Here is a 19,195-nt window from a genome sequence, read left to right on the forward strand (position 1 = left end):
CAAACTGTGACGTGATGTCACCCAAGGTAATCTCCAATCGCCAGCGACCCTCCCCGTCTCCTTTGCATAAGTCATTATAATTGAAGAGGTGCGTTGCCCTGGTTCACTTTGCTTTCCTGCCGGTCACCATGCCCGAGCCCGCCAAGTCCGCGCCGGCCCCGAAGAAGGGCTCCAAGAAGGCGGTGACCAAGGCGCAGAAGAAGGACGGCAAGAAGCGCAAGCGCAGCCGCAAGGAGAGCTACTCGGTGTACGTGTACAAGGTGCTGAAGCAGGTGCACCCCGACACGGGCATCTCGTCCAAGGCCATGGGCATCATGAACTCGTTCGTCAACGACATCTTCGAGCGCATCGCGGGCGAGGCGTCGCGCCTGGCGCATTACAACAAGCGCTCGACCATCACGTCCAGGGAGATCCAGACGGCCGTGCGCCTGCTGCTGCCCGGGGAGCTGGCCAAGCACGCCGTGTCCGAGGGCACCAAGGCCGTCACCAAGTACACCAGCTCCAAGTGAGCGCGCTCCGAGGCACCATCCAACCCAAAGGCTCTTTTCAGAGCCATCTACACTCGCAGAGAAAGCAGCTGGTGCATTTCGCCTGCAGTGTAACTGTTTGGGGCTAGGTTGAGAGAGAGGAGATCGCTGGTAAAACATTGGGTAAGCGTTTATTTAGGCTCACTATCAATGCAAATTTAGTACGGGTTCTTTGACGCTCTTTGGGAAGAGGGTTTCAGTTTTGTGCTCTGCCGCAATAGAAATTTCGCCTTTGATTACGCTTCATCAAGGAATCCCCGGATACTGAGCCTGGAGGATTGGCGGCAGATCCCTCCGGTAAGCAACCCTGCTCCATGGAGGGCAGTTCCCTAACTTAATCGTGTTCCTGAAGTCCTCGGCATCCTACTCCTCCCCTCTTGTCTTTGCTTTTTCCGGGGTTGATTTTTTTTCTTTCCTCTTCCATCCTTGAGAAACCCAGAGTGGTGCGTTAGGATTCGTTGTCCTCTTCTGCCATCGTGCGGCAAGAGGCGGAGGCAGCGGTCGAAGATTGTCTCCAGGTTCCAATGAACCTGCCTAAATGGCTCTCCTCAGAAGTTCAAAGTCCTGGGGACAGCCGTGAGCTGTAGGTAGGTACAGTCACTAGTTCTGTCTCTCTTTAACCACTGGATTTAACTGAGTTTCTCCAACAGTCACTCGTGCACACGACAGCGAGAAAGCCCAAGAGGAGAGCAAAAGTCATGGTGATTATTGCCATCTGGTCAAAGCTGCCAAAGAAAAATCAAAATACTCCCTACAATTTTTAAGAAATGAGGTATAAAGAGGGTTATGCACTCTCAATTTCTGGTCCTGAAAGTAATAAATGTTTTAATGTTTCCTGTAAACCAAAACACCTGATGGAACTCATACCCCTGATTTTGCTGAGCTGCCCTTTGAAGACACCTCAGCATTTACGAATATGATTACATGTAACTAAATTGTACTTTTTCCATCATGAACAGGTCAGTATAAACTTGGTAACCTTGGTCATTTTGCAGTTCCCTCTGTCCTTTTAAATATGCGTGCTTCCCCCAAGTTTTACTCTTGCTCTCTTTGCAGGTAGTCTTTGTTTCCAAATGTTTGTCTTAGCCCTCCTTTGACACTTTTACTGCCTAACCAAATCCAAACATCCGATCAAAATGCTTGCATTAGCTTTCTGGTGTTGCCACAACAAAATACCATTTACTTGGCTGGTTTAAATAACCTACACGGACAGCCCGGGTAATTTAGCGGTTTAGCGCCGCCTTCAGTCCAGGGCATGATCCCGGAAACCCAGGATCGAGTCCCACGTCGGGCTCCCTGCATGGAGCCTGCTTCTCCCTCTGCCTGTGTCTCTGCCTCTCTCTGCCTCTCTCTGTGTCTCTCATGAATAAATAAATACAATCATAAATAAATAAATAAATAAATAAATACTCATTTCCTCGTGGTTCTGGGGGCTACAAGTCCAAGATCCAGGTGTGAGCAGGGTTGGCTCCCCTTCTTGGCTTGCACCTGTGTCCTCATGTGGCCCATTTCGGTGTTTGCACACCTCTGGAGTCTCTTCTAAGAACATTAGTGCTATTGGATTAGGATCCTCCTTATGATTTCATCTAACTTTAATTACCTCTTAAAGGCCATGTCACACTGGGGTTAGGGCTCAACTATGAATTTTGAGCGAACACAATTCAATCCATAACAGCACATAAGGTCATTTTACTCTCAGCCTTCTATTCCAAATTATCTTTCATAAAATACTTCCCTTTAGCTCAAGCTGCAGCTAAAGACAGTCGTGCTGTCCACCTAACCAGAGATTTAAAGTCAAATATTCACAAGGGCCCACCCCATAAGAGCGAAACTGGCTGGATGCTAGAAACCAGGCCTTGTCCACAAAAAAAGGTGCTCTTTGCAATTTTTAATTGAAGCAACATAGGCTTTTGGCACCAAATTTCATTTTCCTTGTTTTAATAGCATATTTCTGTTCTCTTAATGCTGCTGTAAGAACAACCGTTGCACGAGGATGTTGAAAAAACTGCCAGCTAGCATCTGCCCCATGAAAGGGACCAGTTGGAATGTCAGATACCTGAAGCAAATGAGGCCATGTGAGGGGTTTCACCTCATCATTGCCCTGCTGCAAACCCTGGACAGCAACTCTTTAAATTTTTTGAGAAGATATGCACTTTAGTATGGAATGTTCTAAATTTTCAATATAGGCAGCAGCTAATAAAAAATGTATGACGTGGTGCAGACAGACTAAAAGAAATATCTGCATTCTTCATCAAACCCTTAAGTTCGCAATTGGAGATCTCTGGGCATTAATGAAGATTTCTATGTCCCTGACAAGCTGTCCCGTGTACTTCTGCCACCAAAGCCCAGAGCACATGCCCAGATCTCCCCAGCTTCCTAAATCTTCCACTGAAAAGAATCTGTTCATCTGCTTGGGGCAGAGCACCAGGTCTTGCACACAGCAGGCACCCCCAGCTATTTTGTCCTATTTAAGTAAATGGAAAAAGAAGTAAACTAAAAGAAAAATTACCATTTCTTCAAGCTACTACTAGCAGTGAAATAAAAGTGGAAAGGGGTATTTGGAGGTATTTACTATGGATTTAATAGCTACCTGGGTAAATAAACCCATGTACCTCTAATGGGAGATTTATCTTACTGGGATACATTCTCCTCTACCTACTTTTCTTCCATCAGTCTCAACATTTTCTCTGTTTTCTTTTAGTGCTCTCCATCTCTCCTGTCTTGTGAAAGGAAGGAGACCGTAGAGGCCACAAGAATCTTAAACAGCTCCACCCCTTCTCTCAGCAGGACTCCCTTCTGCAAATGGCCCACCTTGTTCCCTGGACCCAGCTTCTTTCTTTCTCTTTTTAGCTCCTTGTTTTCTACTGTCTATTTAAATGAGATACAGACTCACATGCTGTTTAAATCAACTATGTAGTGAATCACTGATTTTATTTTGTTTTACTTTACCTTCATGCATATAGAAGAGTTAAGAACCATATTGTCTTCAGATTGAACAAAGAAATATCATAATGTAAAAGTCTTGAAGGAAAAAAGAAGATTCCAGTTAGTTAGCATCTTATGACTATTTTTAGAGAAAGACACCAGAAACCAATACTGCACCGTATGTTATTGACTAAAAATTTAAATTAAAAAAGGAAAATTAAAAAATAAATAAAAAAGAGAAAGGCAATCATGTGCAGACCTAGAATTTAAATGTGACTTTCAGAGGTCATAGCAATCTGAAGTCGATGTCTTTGAAAATTCTTCACCAGAAATATCCGTGGCCAGGTCCATTTTATGAAGCCCTATAGGATCTATTCCTCTGCAGCTGCAAAGGGGATTTCCCTCACCTGCACTAAAAAAGGTCTGGGTTTTCAAGCCTTGGTGCTGGCATTCCACTAGTTGGTACCCACCGATAGAAGCAGGCCTGAGAATGAAATGTTGACATGGAGAAGGAAAAGGGGGATTATTACTAAGAGAGGTATGAGTTGTCAGAATAAATTACTAGCTACTTGGAAGTGAAGGAAAGCATACCAGGGCGCCAGTCATTGGTGCCATGTGGTCGCTTCCACATTACCTCATCTGCAGAGCAGTGCATCTTTGCTTGCGCTTAAATCATTAGGCTATTTTATAGCTTGATAGAGATAGAATGTAAGTGGTAGATATCAATAAAGTGCAGATGATTCCAGGTGACGAGTGTGGAAAGGAAGGTGGGGAAGAATGAGCTGGCCTCCGTCTCCTTGTCCTCCTCCAAAGCTCATCAGATTTGAGCTCTGCAAGAGGAATATAGCTTCATGCAAGGAACTTCCAGGCCTCTGTGAAATCCTGTGCTTTGGAAATCTCAATAGTCAGCATTGATATAGGACTTTAATTCAAAGCTGCCAAGTGAGGACTACAATTGAAGATGAATACTTTGAGGAATCAGGAGACTCGAGATCTACTATCCAGCTGCTACTGCCACTCTTCAAAAATAAAAATCATTCATTCAACAACAAGAATGGGAGAGAAGCACAGCAAATTCTTGCAGGCTTGCCCTGAGAAAGATACTAGGTTTGGGACTATGGGTAAAAAGAGTGGTTCAGTTTTTGTGGGCTTTTTTTTATTTTAAATATAGAGATTTCTAGTGAATATGCCATAATATTAAATAATCGTGTGTGGTTATTTTTGTATTCTTCCATAATTTTTTAAAAGGTAAAATAAGGTGGAGAAAACTCAAATACTGGTGTTTGCTGTATTAGAAATTGCAACTTTTAACATACTTACAAAATCACCAGTACTTAAGATGTGCCAGGTAGTATTCTAGATACTACAACAACCACAGTGGCAAAACAGACAAAAAAACCAAAAACTCTGTTCTTGTGAATTTACATTTCAGGGGAGAGAAAATATATACTATAAAATATACCATACAGCAGGTAGGGCTAAGTGCTAAGAAGGAAAACAGAGCCGGGATGGGGAGGTGGGGGAGATTGCTGGGGAAGTTGCTATTTTAAATACTCCAAACTGCCCTTAACTGAATCTCTAAAGCTGAGACTAGCCCTATACGGTGATTTTTGAACTCGAAACTTACGTCTGGTTCACAATACGGTAGTAGGTAGAGATGGTGACCTTTCCACTGATGGGTTAAAATGAATCCTCTGCTCTCCACATGGGGAACCTGACATTACTTAGTTAGAAATTCCTGGTTGGTACATGAATTTCGTCCAAAAGTTGCAGAACCTTAGTTAGAAACGCAGAGACAGGATTTGTTCTAAATGCATCCAATGGGGGGGGGGAGGGGGGAGCGTTGAAAATCAAAACAAAACTACAGCCAGCTTAGCAGAGGATGGTTTCGATCCATCGACCTCTGGGTTATGGGCCCAGCACGCTCCCGCTGCGCCACTCTGCTCCACTGACGGAGTCCGTTTTAAGCAGTCCCTTTATTTTATTTCCTCTAGTTGCCACCTTTATCCTAATTTTTTTTCCCCCGCAAAGTCTATAGTTTGGTTTTACCCATATTCCCAACGAGAGAATGAATCCAGGGCACATACTCTGAAAGCAGAAAATTCGATGTTCCTGTCGGGAAAGAGCAGTCGCCAGCCTGACCCACTGACTTAAGTGGAAGCTCCTCCGCGTCTCGTCTTAAAGTCCCACAATGGATATGAAAGCTCAGACACTGGACGAGGGAGGTATCCTACTACTCCACGGGAGCAATTCCGAAATAATTTGAAAGGACTGCAAGAAAAGAAAACTCGAAAGGCCTGTGCATTGGCCGGGAATCGAACCCGGGCCTCCCGCGTGGCAGGCGAGAATTCTACCACTGAACCACCAATGCCTCCTGGCAGGCGGGCAGCGCCACTGCTGGAAGTGCTGTCACCTGCTGTTGCTCACGGATCCTAACACACCTGCCCCTTCTTCCCCTCCTTTCAGGAAAAGCTCACCTGCGTTGCAAATTCCGCGACGTAGGCAGGCGGGCCGGGGGAGATGCGGTGGGAACCCTCGGGCGCTCGGCGGCGACCCCTGGGCACGCGGTGACTCCAGCGCGGTCTGACCCTTGGGGACCGCGCAGGGAGGGGCCCGGTACCGCCCTCTGCTGGCCGCCTCTAGAACAGCAAGGCTGGGGATTAGGCACGCTTCAGTTGCTATGGTTATGCAGGTGACGCTAGACTCCTTCCAGTCAAAGCGAGCACACACAGACCTCTTAATGGAGGGTAATTTTCAAAAGCATAAAAACAACAAAACAGGTACAATCACAACTCTCGTACGACTATAAAAATGAACCGCTAAAAATAAAAAAATTAAAAAATTAAAAAAAATTAAAAAAAATTAAAAAAAAAATGAACCGCTTTTCGGCTCCTCAATGAAAGAACGGAGGAGATGCTACTACCAGGTCAAAGGAGAAATCAAAGGAATATTGATGTGATATTGATCACGATTATTGACGTGAATGTGTAAATAGGGGTAAAACTGGCTTTTCCGCTGGGGGCAGCGGGCTGGGGAGGAAGGAGATGTCCAATCAGGAGACGCAATTAATTTGCATGTCTATAGACACGAATTATTTTCTATCGTTTGGTTCTACAGTTTGCAGAGTCCTTGGATCAGAACCGGATGATGCAGAAGGGTATTCCAAAATTTCCCTTTGAAGCACAGATTTTTCTACAACCTTTTTCTTTTTAAAGATTTTTTTAACTTGTTTATTAATGAGAGATACAGAAAACGGGGGGAGGCAGAGACACAGGCAGAGGGAGAAGCAGGCTCCATGCAGGGAGCCCGACGTGGGACTCGGGACTGGACCCCAGGTCTCCAGGATCACACCGTGGGCTGAAGGCGGCGCTAAACCGCTGAACCACCGGAGCTGCCCTTCTGTCTTTTTTTTTTTTTTTTTTTTTTCAGGGAGATTTTGCCAACTTTGAGTGCAAACACAGGGCCAGACTCCCAAGTTACACACACCTTTAAAATCTCACCCTTGTTCAAAGCCCAAAGTCTCCTGCTTCTGGCCATCTTTCCTTAGGGTGGGAATGGGGTCCTTCACATGTGGGCTCACAGATCTGTGAGAATGTGCTGAAAGACCCCCACATCCTCCCTAGAAGCCTGCACGTGCCCACATGTATTTGCAATTGATTTCCCATATTGGGCTTAGGATGAGCCCCAGGGGGCACTCCCTCTTTTACGTGGAAGGGGTTCCTTCTTAAGGACCATACTGGACCATACATTCATTCAGTCAGACAGCTCCCCTCTCAGGAACCACAGCCTCTCCCTGCCCCCAACCAGCTTTCAGCTTAGGTTGGGGGCAAGGAGATGAAGAGAGAATGTGTAACTAGGTATAGATAAACCTGAATTCCTTAAATCATGCGTAAGGCCCTATGTGTCTGTTATACACACACACACACACACACACACACACATGCACACACATGCACCCCTCATCTGTTCCTACTCCAGCTTCTTCACTGTGTTCCAACCATGAAGAATTATGGAATTCCTCAGAAGCCTCCAAGCACAAGCCCAAAATGCATGTTTAGCGTCTCTTCCTTATGACCACCGAGCTCTCCCCTCAAATAGTTATCCAGTCTCTCCTCTCCTCAGTCTCTGCCCTCCTTAGGCGTGTCTTTCAGGGGAAACTATACATCATCTTTATCACTGAGGCCTTTCCAGAATACTCTACATAACACAGCAACACCCTAGAAAAACACACACGTTCTACCCCTCTTTCTGGCTTTGTGTTTTTTCTCACACATTGCGTTCCTTGTGACACACCATTCTTCTTTTTTTTTTTTTTTTCAATCTTCTGACACTTACCAGATGAGATGCTCCAAACAGAGATTTGGCATGTTTAGCTTACTTACTGCTACATCTCTAACTTCTGAAATCATAGAGGCAACAACTAGATGCTCAGTATTTATCAGTTGAGTAGATGGATGTATTTGCATTCTCCAGCATGGTATTGTAGTACACCCTTGCAGGGCACAGTATTGGCTGACTCCTCATCACTCTACTTTTGCCTCTTCGAACTGACAATAGGTCCAATCTCAGGATCTCCCAATTAGTTTAAGCCAGTGGCTCTCAAACTTCAGCATGCGTGGGAATCACCCGGAGGGCTTATTAGACACAGATGGCTGGGCCACTCACTCTAGAGATGCCAATTCAGTAGATTGCTGGTGGGCACAAGAATTGACATTTGTAGCAAATGCTCAGGTGGTGCCAGACTTAAAAGAATCACACATGGGCCCTGCCATGCCCTGCTTGCTGGGATTGTTTCAGAAAGCCAGGAGTCAGCTACTCAAGTACAGTTCCTCCCCCCTCCCCCCCCCGCCCCCGGCTATATGGTCTTGGGTCTAAATGGGCACATACCCATGTTGACCTAGTCTCCTTGAAAGCAAGAACTTCTACTGAAAAACTGAGAGATAGCAATTTTTTCTCCTACTAGGCAGGAGCCAGGACTGCAGCCGTAGATGTGGATACATGTCCCTTCCTCCTTCATCAGTTCTTTGGCTGGCCTAATAATCCAATTGACAGATTCACACGAGAAAAACAAGTTTAACCTCCTAGTACAGGAGCCCCATAAAAACATGAGACTCAAAGAACTGAGCAAAGCAGACAGCTTTGTACCTTTCAGACAAAGAAACAATAAATCTGTGAAGAACTGACAAGACAAACATAGCAAACATACTTTGTTATTCTCAATTTGATTTTTCTCTCTATCCCTATTGATAAAGACTCTGTAGGGGAGGAAAACAACTTTTCTCCTATTCTTCATTGCTCTTGGCTGAAGACACCCCTCTCCCCATACAAAAGAGATGAACAAGAAAAAACGGGCAAGTTTAATGACAAGTACACCTGCTGAATACATAGGAGAGACCCGTACTTAGAAAAGCCCCCCAGAATGGCCCAAGCCACCCATTTAAATACCATCTTCAGCTAAAGATGTTGGGTGAGAGTGGGAAAGAGGCAGTTGTAGGAAGTTACCAGGCAAGGCACAGTGAAGTTGTTACACAGATTTAAGTCTGGTGCCTTCTTCCTTGATAGAATTGCTAGTAATTTGGAGTTATCACTCTCTTCCCAGTATAAAGAGGGAGTCACCCATGCAAATGGAGATTTCTCTTCTAAATGTAAATTGCCTTTACAAAACGTTGACTTCTGCTCTGTTTTTAGTTTCTGGGTCTGCTTTTTCTCAAAAAAAAAAAAAAAAAAAAAAAAAAAACACAAAAATCAGTTGATTTGGTATGGATTATTCTACTATCCCTCAACTGCGGTTTTCTTTTTAACAGCCCTAAATTCCCTATTTCTAGTGATAATTTTATATTCTACTTTCTGGTACAGGGAGGGTACCTTGCACATGGGAGACTTAAGTCCTGTTTTCAGGGAGACAAGCAGGGTCAGACTATCCTTGCACTGGTTGTTTCTCAAGTATCTTTAATTTCGAAAAAAAAAAATGTGTCAAAGTGGTGAATTTTGGAGTGGCATGTTCTGCTCTCCTTCACATCATTCCCACAGACTCGAGGAAAGAATATCTGGAAACCAGAATTAGTTCTGACTCCTCTCTCTTACAGGCATGTCTAATCTATCAGTAGACGGTGCCAGCTCTTATTTCAAAATACATTATTAAAAAGAAAACCACGGGCCCCAAATGGTGGCCTTTAGGCCAAGTCACCAAACCTGGACTTAATACCGAACCCAACTGCAGTTTTGACCTCCCCCAGAAATGCATTCTCACCCAATCAATCAGGAACTTTCTGGTCAGCACCAGTGAGGTATTCTGGGGCCTGGGACTGCTCCATTCCTGACCCCAAAGCAAAATAAAGTAATTTTCAGGATAGAACTCTCTGCTTTTCCCCTTAAGGAACTTGCCTGAAACAATATTTTCTTTTGCTTAATAACTTACCTAGCCCACCCTCGTTCCTGTAGAAGCCTCCCATTTTGTACACCTCCCCAGAACTCCCATCGACTTGGCCGGCAGGATGCTGCCCAATCCATGAATCACTTAATAAAGCCAATTTGACTGTTTAAAAAACAACCACCACAGGCCCCAAATGCCATCACTGAGGCTAAAGGCCCAAGTCTGGAAACCAAGACGTAATACCTAATCTAATTGCAATTTTACTCTCCAGGAACATAACCTTTGACCAGTTAACATGGGATTACCTGGTCAATACCAGGGATTTACTGATAGATTCTCTTCCACTCCCCTTAGGAGGGCGCCCTTGCCTAAACAATGCATTACTTGCTAATAAATTCCTTTAATGGCCTCTCTCCACCTTTATAAACCTTTCTTTAGTTTTCTTTTAATTTAAAGTTTAGTTAACATACAGTGTGATATTGGTTTCTGGAGAATTCTGGAGAATCACTAGAATTTAGTGATTCATCACTTACATACAATTATGCTCATCACAACAGTTGCCTCCTTAATGCCCATCACCCACTTAGACCATCCCACACCCACCTCCCTCCATCACCCCTCAGTTTGTTATCTATTGCTAAGAGTCTCTTATGACATGTTTCCCTCTCTTCATCTCCCCCTTCCCATATGTTCATCTGTTTTCTTTTTTTTTTTTTAAGATTTTATTTATTTATTCATGAGAGACACAGAGAGAGAGAGAGGCAGAGACACAGGCAGAGGGAGAAGCAGGCTCCCCGCGGGAAGCCCAATGTGGAACTCGATCCCAGGACCCCAGGATCACACCTTGAGCCGAGAACAGATGCTCAAACTCTGACCCACCCAGGCATCCCTGTTCATCTGTTTTCTTACTTAAATTCCACATATTAGTGAAATCATATGGTCTTTGTCTTTCTCTGACTTATTTCGCTGAGCATAATACACTCTAATTCCATCCACGTCATTGCAAATGGCAAGATTTCTTTCTTTTTGATGGCTGAGTAATATTCCATTGTGCATATAAACCACATCTTCTTTTTCCATTCATCAGTCAATGACATTTGGGTGTCAATGACATTTGGGTGTTCTCTGTAGTTTGGCTATTGCTGATAATGCTGCTATAGACATCGGGGTGCATGTATCCCTTTGAATCAGTATTTTTCTATCCTTTGGGTACCTGGTAGTGCAATTGCTGGGTCATAGAGTAGCTCTATTTTTAAGTTTTTGAGAACCTTCATACTGTTTTCCAGAGTGGCTGCACCAGTTTACATACCTACCAACAGTGCAAGAGGGTTCCCCTTTCTCTGCATCCTCATCGATACCTGTTGTTTCTTGTGTGGTTAATTTTAGCCATTCTGACTGCTGTGAATTGCTATCTCATTGCAGTTTTGATTTGCATTTCCCCAATAATCAGTGATGTTGAGGATCTTTTCATGTGTCTGTTAGCCATTGGGCTGTCTTCTTAGGAAAAGTGTCAATTCATGTCTTCTACCCATTTCTTAACTGGGTTAAGAACAAAAACTTAAAAACTTATTTGTTTTGGGGGGGTTCAGTTTTGTAAGTTCTTTATACATTTTGGATGCTAACCCTTTATCAGATATGTCCTTTGCAAATATCTTCTCCCACTCCACAGGTTATCTGTTAGTTTTGTTGATTGTTTCCTTTGCTGTGCATAAGTTTTTTTTATCTTGATGAAGTCCTAATACTTCATTTTTACTTTTGAAAAACCTTTCTTTAATTTAGCTCAGTGGAGCTCTACCTGCTAGATGGGATGCTGCCCAATTCACGACTTATCTGATGAAGCTAATTAGATCTTCATATTTATTCCGCTGAATTTTTATCATTTAACAATACCCAGAATTTCACCACTGCTCACCACCTCCTCTATCATTACAACCTGGTCCATGCAACTAGCATCTCTTACCTCGATTATTACAAATGCTGCTAATGCTCTCCTTCTGCCCTGTTGGTATTATTGTCCCTCCTCTATTCAAATTGTCTTACCCATCATAAAAAACAAATCCTACAGTGACCCATCCTTCCTGTAGGGGAGGAAACTTTTCCTCTACTCTCTTAAATTCAGTTGCTGGGACGTGTCAACTAAACTGATGAAAGACATTAATGGGAGAAAAAGCATACTGATTTTATTTTCAACTTTATGTGTATGGGTACTCCACGGGAAAGAAATAAAAAATTCAAGGAAGCCGTTAGACTTGGAAGCTGATATTCTATTTTACCAAAGAGTGAAAAATTGTGGAGAAATGACCTGACAAAGGACAAAGGGGTTTAGCTTCTGGGAGCATGAATTGAGGGAAGGAAATATGTAAGGAAATTAATATAAGAGAAGGCTTATGTTAGTAAGGTTTGTTTGTACAGACTCACCTTGGTGCCAACTTTCCATCTGCCTCATATCTATAAACATTCTCCAGAGAAGGGATTTCTGGCAGTCATCATTTCTCAGAATTTTCTGCTTTCTGTCACATAAGGAGGCTCCAAGAAGGTTTCTTTCTGCCTCTTTTGAGTCTTAATTGCCTTCAGCTGAAAATAATCTATATGCTAATATGGCATATGTTGGCTGGCACATTCTGATCCTCTCCATACCTCAACCTCTAATCTGTCTCCCATGCCTCTCTCCCTTATTCACTTCACCACGGCCTCACTGCTGTGCTATATGCAGGATAGGAAAAATCATTTCCCCCTGTTAAGCTTAAAAATATAACTGCCAGTTATTTTACCAGCGAAAATAGATTCACTGAGCCATAGCCAGAGACTTGCAATCTGGGACAGTCAAAGCCATAGGCAAAGGAGATGAACACACTTTCTTAGAGGATCAGGGGAACTGGGAAAAGCTGTGCTAAACTAAAAGTCCATTGGAGCAAACAGATTTCAAAGTGTCCTGGCTTTTCATTGGCTGAATTATGATAGTGTCTCATTGGGCTCTTAGGGGTGGAGCGCGGTAAAGCAGCATCCACCCTCAAGGTCTATGTCTTTCTATTGCATCTGCAACTGACAGCGCTGAGCATGAGAGCTCCCTCACCTGGCCTTCTGACTCCATTGAAGATATTTCCTTTTATTAATTTTCATAGCTTCTACCCTTCTAGGTTCTTGGCTGAGACACCACTGTAATAAAGGTAGATTAACAGGAGAAAAATAAACAAGCATACTAACATGGATACCTCCTGTATACTTGGGAGAGACCCAGGAGAACCTGGTCTCAAGTCACTGCCTTTAAATACGTCTCCAGCTAAAGACATGATCCATGTTTGGGACCCAGAGGGGAGGCAGTCCTGGGAAATTTTCAGGCAATGTAAACAAGCATATGGTTGTTATGCAGATTTAAGTTTGTGCCTTCTCCACTGATCAATGTTTCTAGAGATTGATCATTCTGCTCTTCAAGGTACAGAGAGGGTATGACTTTAAAGGACAATTCTTGCCTCCTGTGGATCTAGGAAGTGGCTGCAAACCTCCTTGCAAGTCTCCCCGTTCTGGTGAGACTTCAGAAACTAGAGGCCATAGAGCAAGGCTGAGCGTGGGGACGGTGACGCTGACACTCTTACAGGGACAATCCAGTGAGAATCAGGTCTGTTGTAAAAATGTGGAGGAAATGTTTGCCACCTCTTGGATGTTAAGTAGGAAGCTTCTCTAGGAGAGAGAGACATGGGCTCAAGGTCGAAGACAGTGCATTCACAAATGTGAAGGAGGCTCATCTAAGGAGGGAAGCTGATGGACAGGGAAGTGGAAATGAAAATCTCAGAGGTCAGGGAATATGCATCTTTGTCCTCAAAATTCCCAAGACCTTTCTTGGCCAGTGGTGACATTCAAAGTCTTGTCCCTGTGAAAGGATTTCTATCTAAAATGGAACTGGAGGATATGAAATGGAGACTCTCCTACAAACATCTTTAGAGGAAGGGAACATAAGCCCCTAGAGACTCATTTCCCATAAGTACATGATGTACAGAACACCAAGACTTATCTCCTGACCAATAAACAGCCTCAAGAATCTCACACCACGGTGCCTGGATGGTGCTGTTGGTAAGCACCTGTGAGCTTTTTAAAATTTATTTCAGAGGAAGCCTGGGTGGCTCACTGGTTGAGTATCTGCCTCCAGCTCAGGGTGTGATCCTAGAGTCCCAGGATCCAGTCTTAGGATCAAGTCCCACATCGGGCTCCCTGCACAAAGCCGGCTTCTCCCTCTGCCTGTCTCTGCCTCCCTGCCCCCGCCTCCGTGTGTGTGTGTGTGTGTGTGTGTGTGTGTGTGTGTCATGAATAAATAAATAAAATCTTAAGAAAAATAAAATAAAATGTATTTTAAAGGGGGGAGGGAGAAGGAGGCTACCCTCTGAGCAGGGAGCCCCATGTGTGACTGGATCCCAGGACCGGAAATCATGACATGACCTGAAGGGCAGACATTCAACTGACTGAGCCATCCAGGTGCCCCTTGATATAGTTTTTAAAAGGTGAATAACACTAGAGTCATACAGATAGTAATTAGACAATTGAATTTGTGTATTTGTGTGTAAGTTAAACACAGACATAATCACACTGTCATATTTACTATCTTACACTTATACCCACTCTTTACATTAGAAATATTGTATTAGCACAAATATACATGCTTATTCAGTATACAGTATACCCCGCTTGTTGATGATTCTTAGTAGTGTGTCTTCCTTACTGGAAGGATGGCAGGTAAAGAATATGCAAATCCACTGTTTGAAGTCCTTTTCTGGGAGAGAGCTAACAAGAGAAGTAAAAAGTCATCTCTACCCTGAAAGTCTTCCAGCTGGACCAAGAATTAAATCAATGGGAGACAGATTCACACAAGAGGGAAAAAAAACAACATCAAAAACCTACATTTTATTAAGTGCACCTAGAGGCCCAATTATGAAATTGAGGCCCTGAAGAAATGACCAAGGCAGGCAGCATTTATACATTTTAGACAAAGAGACGATAAATCTGTGAGGATTTGACAGGACAAAGAAAACTTAACTTTGGGAGCTCAAATAGTGAGGAATTCTAAACAGAATCTGGGCTCAGGTAGTAATTAGGGAGATGTAACAAGAATTGCTTATACAGCCTTCTTGGCCCATCTCTGGTCAGAAAGCTGTCTCTCTATGTGCCCTGATACAGGGAGGTTAACTTTCTGGGAGATTCATTTTCTGCTTTCAGGGGACAGAGGAGGGTCAGAGTGTCCTTGCACAGACTGCCTCTTAAGTAACTTTTATTTAAAATAATCAATATGACAAAGTGGCCCTCTTGGGGTGTCAGTGCTTTTGCCCTCCACATCATGGTTCCGTAGAAGTATCTTAGTCTCATAATGTATCCCTTCAAAGGGGAGTCCGGGAAATGATGCCAATCATTGCATGCTTTATTGATGGTATGTTCCCACTTGTGACTTTATAGATCTCATTGCTGCTCATGTTCCCACTATCCTGTAGTATATAATATGAAGTAAATACCTCTGCATTAATTTATGTTCAATTTCATCCATTTATTTATGGCTTCTTTTATTTTTATTTCTGATTTCCATAGAATTATCAGTTATTATCAATTATGATTTCTCTCAGTTTGGTGTCACTTTTAATCTAAGAAGCCTATCATCTTTAAGTTCATACAAATTATTGATAAGTGCATATTCTGTTTTTTTAAGATTTTATTTATTTATTCATGAGAGACACAGAGAGAGAGAGGCAGAGACACGGGCAGAGGGAGAAGCAGGCTCCTCACAGGGAGCCCGATGTGGGACTGTATCCAGGGACCCCAGATCACGCCCCGAGCTGAAGGCAGGCGCTCAACCACTGAGCTACCCAGGTGTCCCATTAAGTCCATATTCTAGTAGGACAAGTGAATATAATTCATAGGACAACAGTGCTTTCCTTCCAGAGCGGTAGGGTTTTAGTAATCACCTTTTAAGGGAGGTTTTACAAGCAGATAGTGTAAATGCCACTTTTAGACAAGAGGCTTGATGACCCCTGAGCTGAATGCCAATAGGCTCATTCAAAATAGCCATAGGCCCTAACTAACCAACAACCTGGTTGGGCTACTTCCAACCAGGCACAGTTAATAAAAAAGGGAACATTCCATACATCCCTATACCTCCCTCATTCTGCCCTGTAATTGTGGGTCCTCAGGACTGCCTTGTGGCAGACAGTCTCTGCTTTGCTGTCCTGCCCTACTACTCCCTTGCAGTATATTCAATAAACTTCGTTCTGCCCTGGGTATATCCTTTCACTGCCGGTGCTGCTGGACTCCCATCCAATGGGGTCACCCCACAAATAGGAGCAAATAGGATTACTTTACCATCTTAGTCATTACCGCTCCATATTATACAAACTGTGAGAAGTGTGCAAATTCTACTCAGAAATCGAGATACGTTATATGTATATAACATTCTCTAACAATAACAGTCTAGTAAAATAGACTGTTAGTTTAGTATTTATTGTTCTAAATGAAACCAGAATGGATTCTAATTATTTATAGTATATAATTTAAATAATGTATTAAATACATCAACTTATATATTAAATATATCAACTAGTATATATATTAAATATTACTCATTATTTAAGGTAATAAGTGATATATTACATAAAATAATATATTAAATAATATGTATTTAGATAATAAATATATATCATATACTTATTAATATATTTTAATATAAATATATCCTTTAAAATAATCACAAACTGATAGTAAATATTTGTATATATATTTTGTATAAATTGTATTAAAGTTTGCCATTATATCATGTATTGAGTCAATTAGCGGCTCATCTTCAAAAACACAAAATGCCTCAATTTCCATCACTCTAATTTCACTGCTATTCTTCACAATTCTTTTAAAGGTCACTGACATCAAATTTGAGATCATATCAAAATTTATCTCTGGTAGTCCAGTATATATTATATATATATTTTTTTTTTTTTTATTCATGAGAGACACACAGAGAGAGAGGCAGAGACACAGGCAGAGGGAGAAGGAGCCTGACGTGAGACACGATCTCTAGTCTCCAGGATCACAACCTGGGCTGAAGGCGGCCCTAAACCACTGAGCCACCCAGGCTGCCCCCATATTATTTATTTAGACTTCAAAATACAACTGTATTTTCTTTGGGGAATTTCCTCTCATACTTTATTCTTTTAGTGTCTTGCTTCCATTTTCTTTTTTAATTACATCTCTCACCGATGGAGAAAAAAGATAGGAACTTAGCAAAATTTATTTATTTTAAATATTAGCCCACCAGTCTTTAAAGTGTGGTCCCCTGATCAGCATTACCTAGGCATTCGTTAGACATGCAAATTTCTAGCCCCTTGTCACCCAGACCTTAGAAAACCTGAGAGGTTTGGGAAATAGAAATGAAATAAATTTTCTATCAATGACATTTTATTTGAGGAAGATCACTATAATAGCTCTTTCTAAGAGTAGTGAGAATAAGGCAACTTGTAGACAAATTATTAAAATGCATAAACCTCAAGTCTTTCAGAAGGCCTATCATTTGGGCATTCCTATTTCTTGATTAAGAAGATCCTCAGAATCAACCTCCTAAATGCTCCCTTTACATCTTTGTTTCTTAGTGTGTATATAAGGGGGTTCAACATGGGTGTGATGATTCCATAGAAGAGGGACACCATCTTCCCCCGGTCCTTTGAGTTGGGTGATGGTGGTTGCAGATACATGTAGATAGCAGTGCCATAAAACAGTGACACCACAATTAGATGGGAGCCACAGGTGCCAAACGCTTTTCGCCGGCCTTTGGCTGACTGAATCCTCAACACTGCTTGGACAATAAAACCATAAGATATAAGGATGAACGTTACAGGTATTAGAAGGAACAGCACACTGATAAAGAATAGTTCAGCCTCGTTTGCTGTTGTGTCTACACAGGACAACTTGAGCAGAGCAGGGACTTCACAAAAGAAGTGATCTACTTCTCTATGGCCACAGAGAGGCATCTGAAGGGTCCAGGTGGATTGCAACACTGAGTTGCCAAAGCCACTGAGCCAGGATGCAGCCGCCAGCTGGAGGCACAGCCTTTGGTGCATGATAACTGAGTAATAGAGAGGCCGACAAATAGCTACAAACCTATCAAAAGACATGACAGCCAAGAGAAGACATTCAGTGGAACCCAAGGCCAGGAAAATGAAGAGCTGGGCCACACAGCCACCATAACTAATCACCTTCCTGGTGCTGCATATGTTTACCAGCATCTGTGGAACTGTACTTGTGGTATAGCAAAGGTCCAGGAGCGACAGATTGGTAAGAAAAAAGTACATAGGGGTATGGAGTTTGGGGTCCAGATAAGACACAAGAATTATTGTCAGATTGCCAAAGATAGTCAAGATATAGGAAACCAGGAAGACCACAAAGAGTGGGAGCTCTAGCCATGGTCGATCTGAGAAACCTAAGAGGATGAACTCCTGTGGGATGCTTTCATTTACCTGGTTCATGTTAAATGGTTTAGCATTTTGTTCCCTGAAATATAAAAATTCAGTAAGTTAATAAATGCAAATAAATTTATTTACTGCCAGTTGGTAACAATCATTTTGTAAATAATTTACATAAATTATAGACCGGTGGTATTAAAAATGCAAAAAATGTATTGATAAAAATATAAATACCTTTCCAACTATTTCAAAAGTGTTTCTGTATTTGTAACAGTGTACTAACAAAATGAATTTCAAAATCTTTAAAGTGTATCATTAGTTGCTATATTCATGGAAGGTATCCTTTGAGCTTTTGTCATTTTGCAAGTTTGTTATTCTATTTCTTTCTGCCTCAATACCTACTAGTAGGTAGAAGCTGGCATAGTTCTGGGGCACGAGGGTGGCTCAGTGGGTTAATAGTCTGAGTTTTGGGGATCCCTGGGTGGCGCAGCGGTTTGGCGCCTGCCTTTGGCCCAGGGCGCGATCCTGGAGACCCAGGATCGAATCCCACGTCGGGCTCCCAGTGCATGGAGCCTGCTTCTCCCTCTGCCTGTGTCTCTGCCTCTCTCTCTCTCTCTCTCTCTCTCTCTCTCTCTCTCTATCATTTAAAAAAAAAGTCTGACTTCTGATTTTGGCTCAGGACTCAGGCTCAGGTCATGATCTCAGGATTATGAGATGAAGCCCAGCATCAGGATCCACATTCAAAGTCTGCTTAGTCTGCTTGAGATTCTCTTCCTTGCCTCTGCCCCTCCCTTGACTCACTCTTTTTTTTTCTTTTTTTTTTAAGATTTATTTATTTTTTATTCATGATAGACATAGAGAGAGAGAGAGGCAGGCAGAGACACAGGCAGAGGGAGAAGCAGGCTCCATGCAGGGAGCCCGACGCGGGGCTCGATCCCGAGACACCA

The 19,195-nt window shown here is 42.7% G+C and overlaps 2 protein-coding genes and 2 non-coding genes across 4 annotated transcripts; 1 reads left to right on the top strand and 3 right to left on the bottom strand.

Moving 5' to 3' along the window:
• Positions 1 to 79: 79 nt before the first annotated feature.
• LOC112674392 (histone H2B type 1-C/E/F/G/I) lies at positions 80 to 4,670 on the top strand. Its single transcript, XM_049106004.1, has one exon. It carries the CDS (start codon positions 129 to 131, stop codon positions 507 to 509), a length of 381 nt encoding a protein of 126 aa, XP_048961961.1. The 5' UTR covers positions 80 to 128; the 3' UTR covers positions 510 to 4,670.
• A 655-nt stretch (positions 4,671 to 5,325) lies between these two features.
• On the bottom strand, positions 5,326 to 5,397 carry TRNAM-CAU (transfer RNA methionine (anticodon CAU)). The gene has a single exon. It is a non-coding gene; the product is annotated as a tRNA-Met (tRNA).
• A 355-nt stretch (positions 5,398 to 5,752) lies between these two features.
• On the bottom strand, positions 5,753 to 5,823 carry TRNAG-GCC (transfer RNA glycine (anticodon GCC)). Its single transcript has one exon. It is a non-coding gene; the product is annotated as a tRNA-Gly (tRNA).
• Positions 5,824 to 17,369: 11,546 nt separating this feature from the next.
• On the bottom strand, positions 17,370 to 18,311 carry LOC112674365 (olfactory receptor 2B2). Its single transcript, XM_025470835.3, has one exon. The coding sequence runs from the start codon at positions 18,309 to 18,311 to the stop codon at positions 17,370 to 17,372; it is 942 nt and encodes a 313-aa protein (XP_025326620.3).
• Positions 18,312 to 19,195: the final 884 nt, after the last annotated feature.

Source organism: Canis lupus, chromosome 35 (assembly GCF_003254725.2).
Source record: "Canis lupus dingo isolate Sandy chromosome 35, ASM325472v2, whole genome shotgun sequence".
Lineage (NCBI taxonomy): Eukaryota > Metazoa > Chordata > Mammalia > Carnivora > Canidae > Canis > Canis lupus.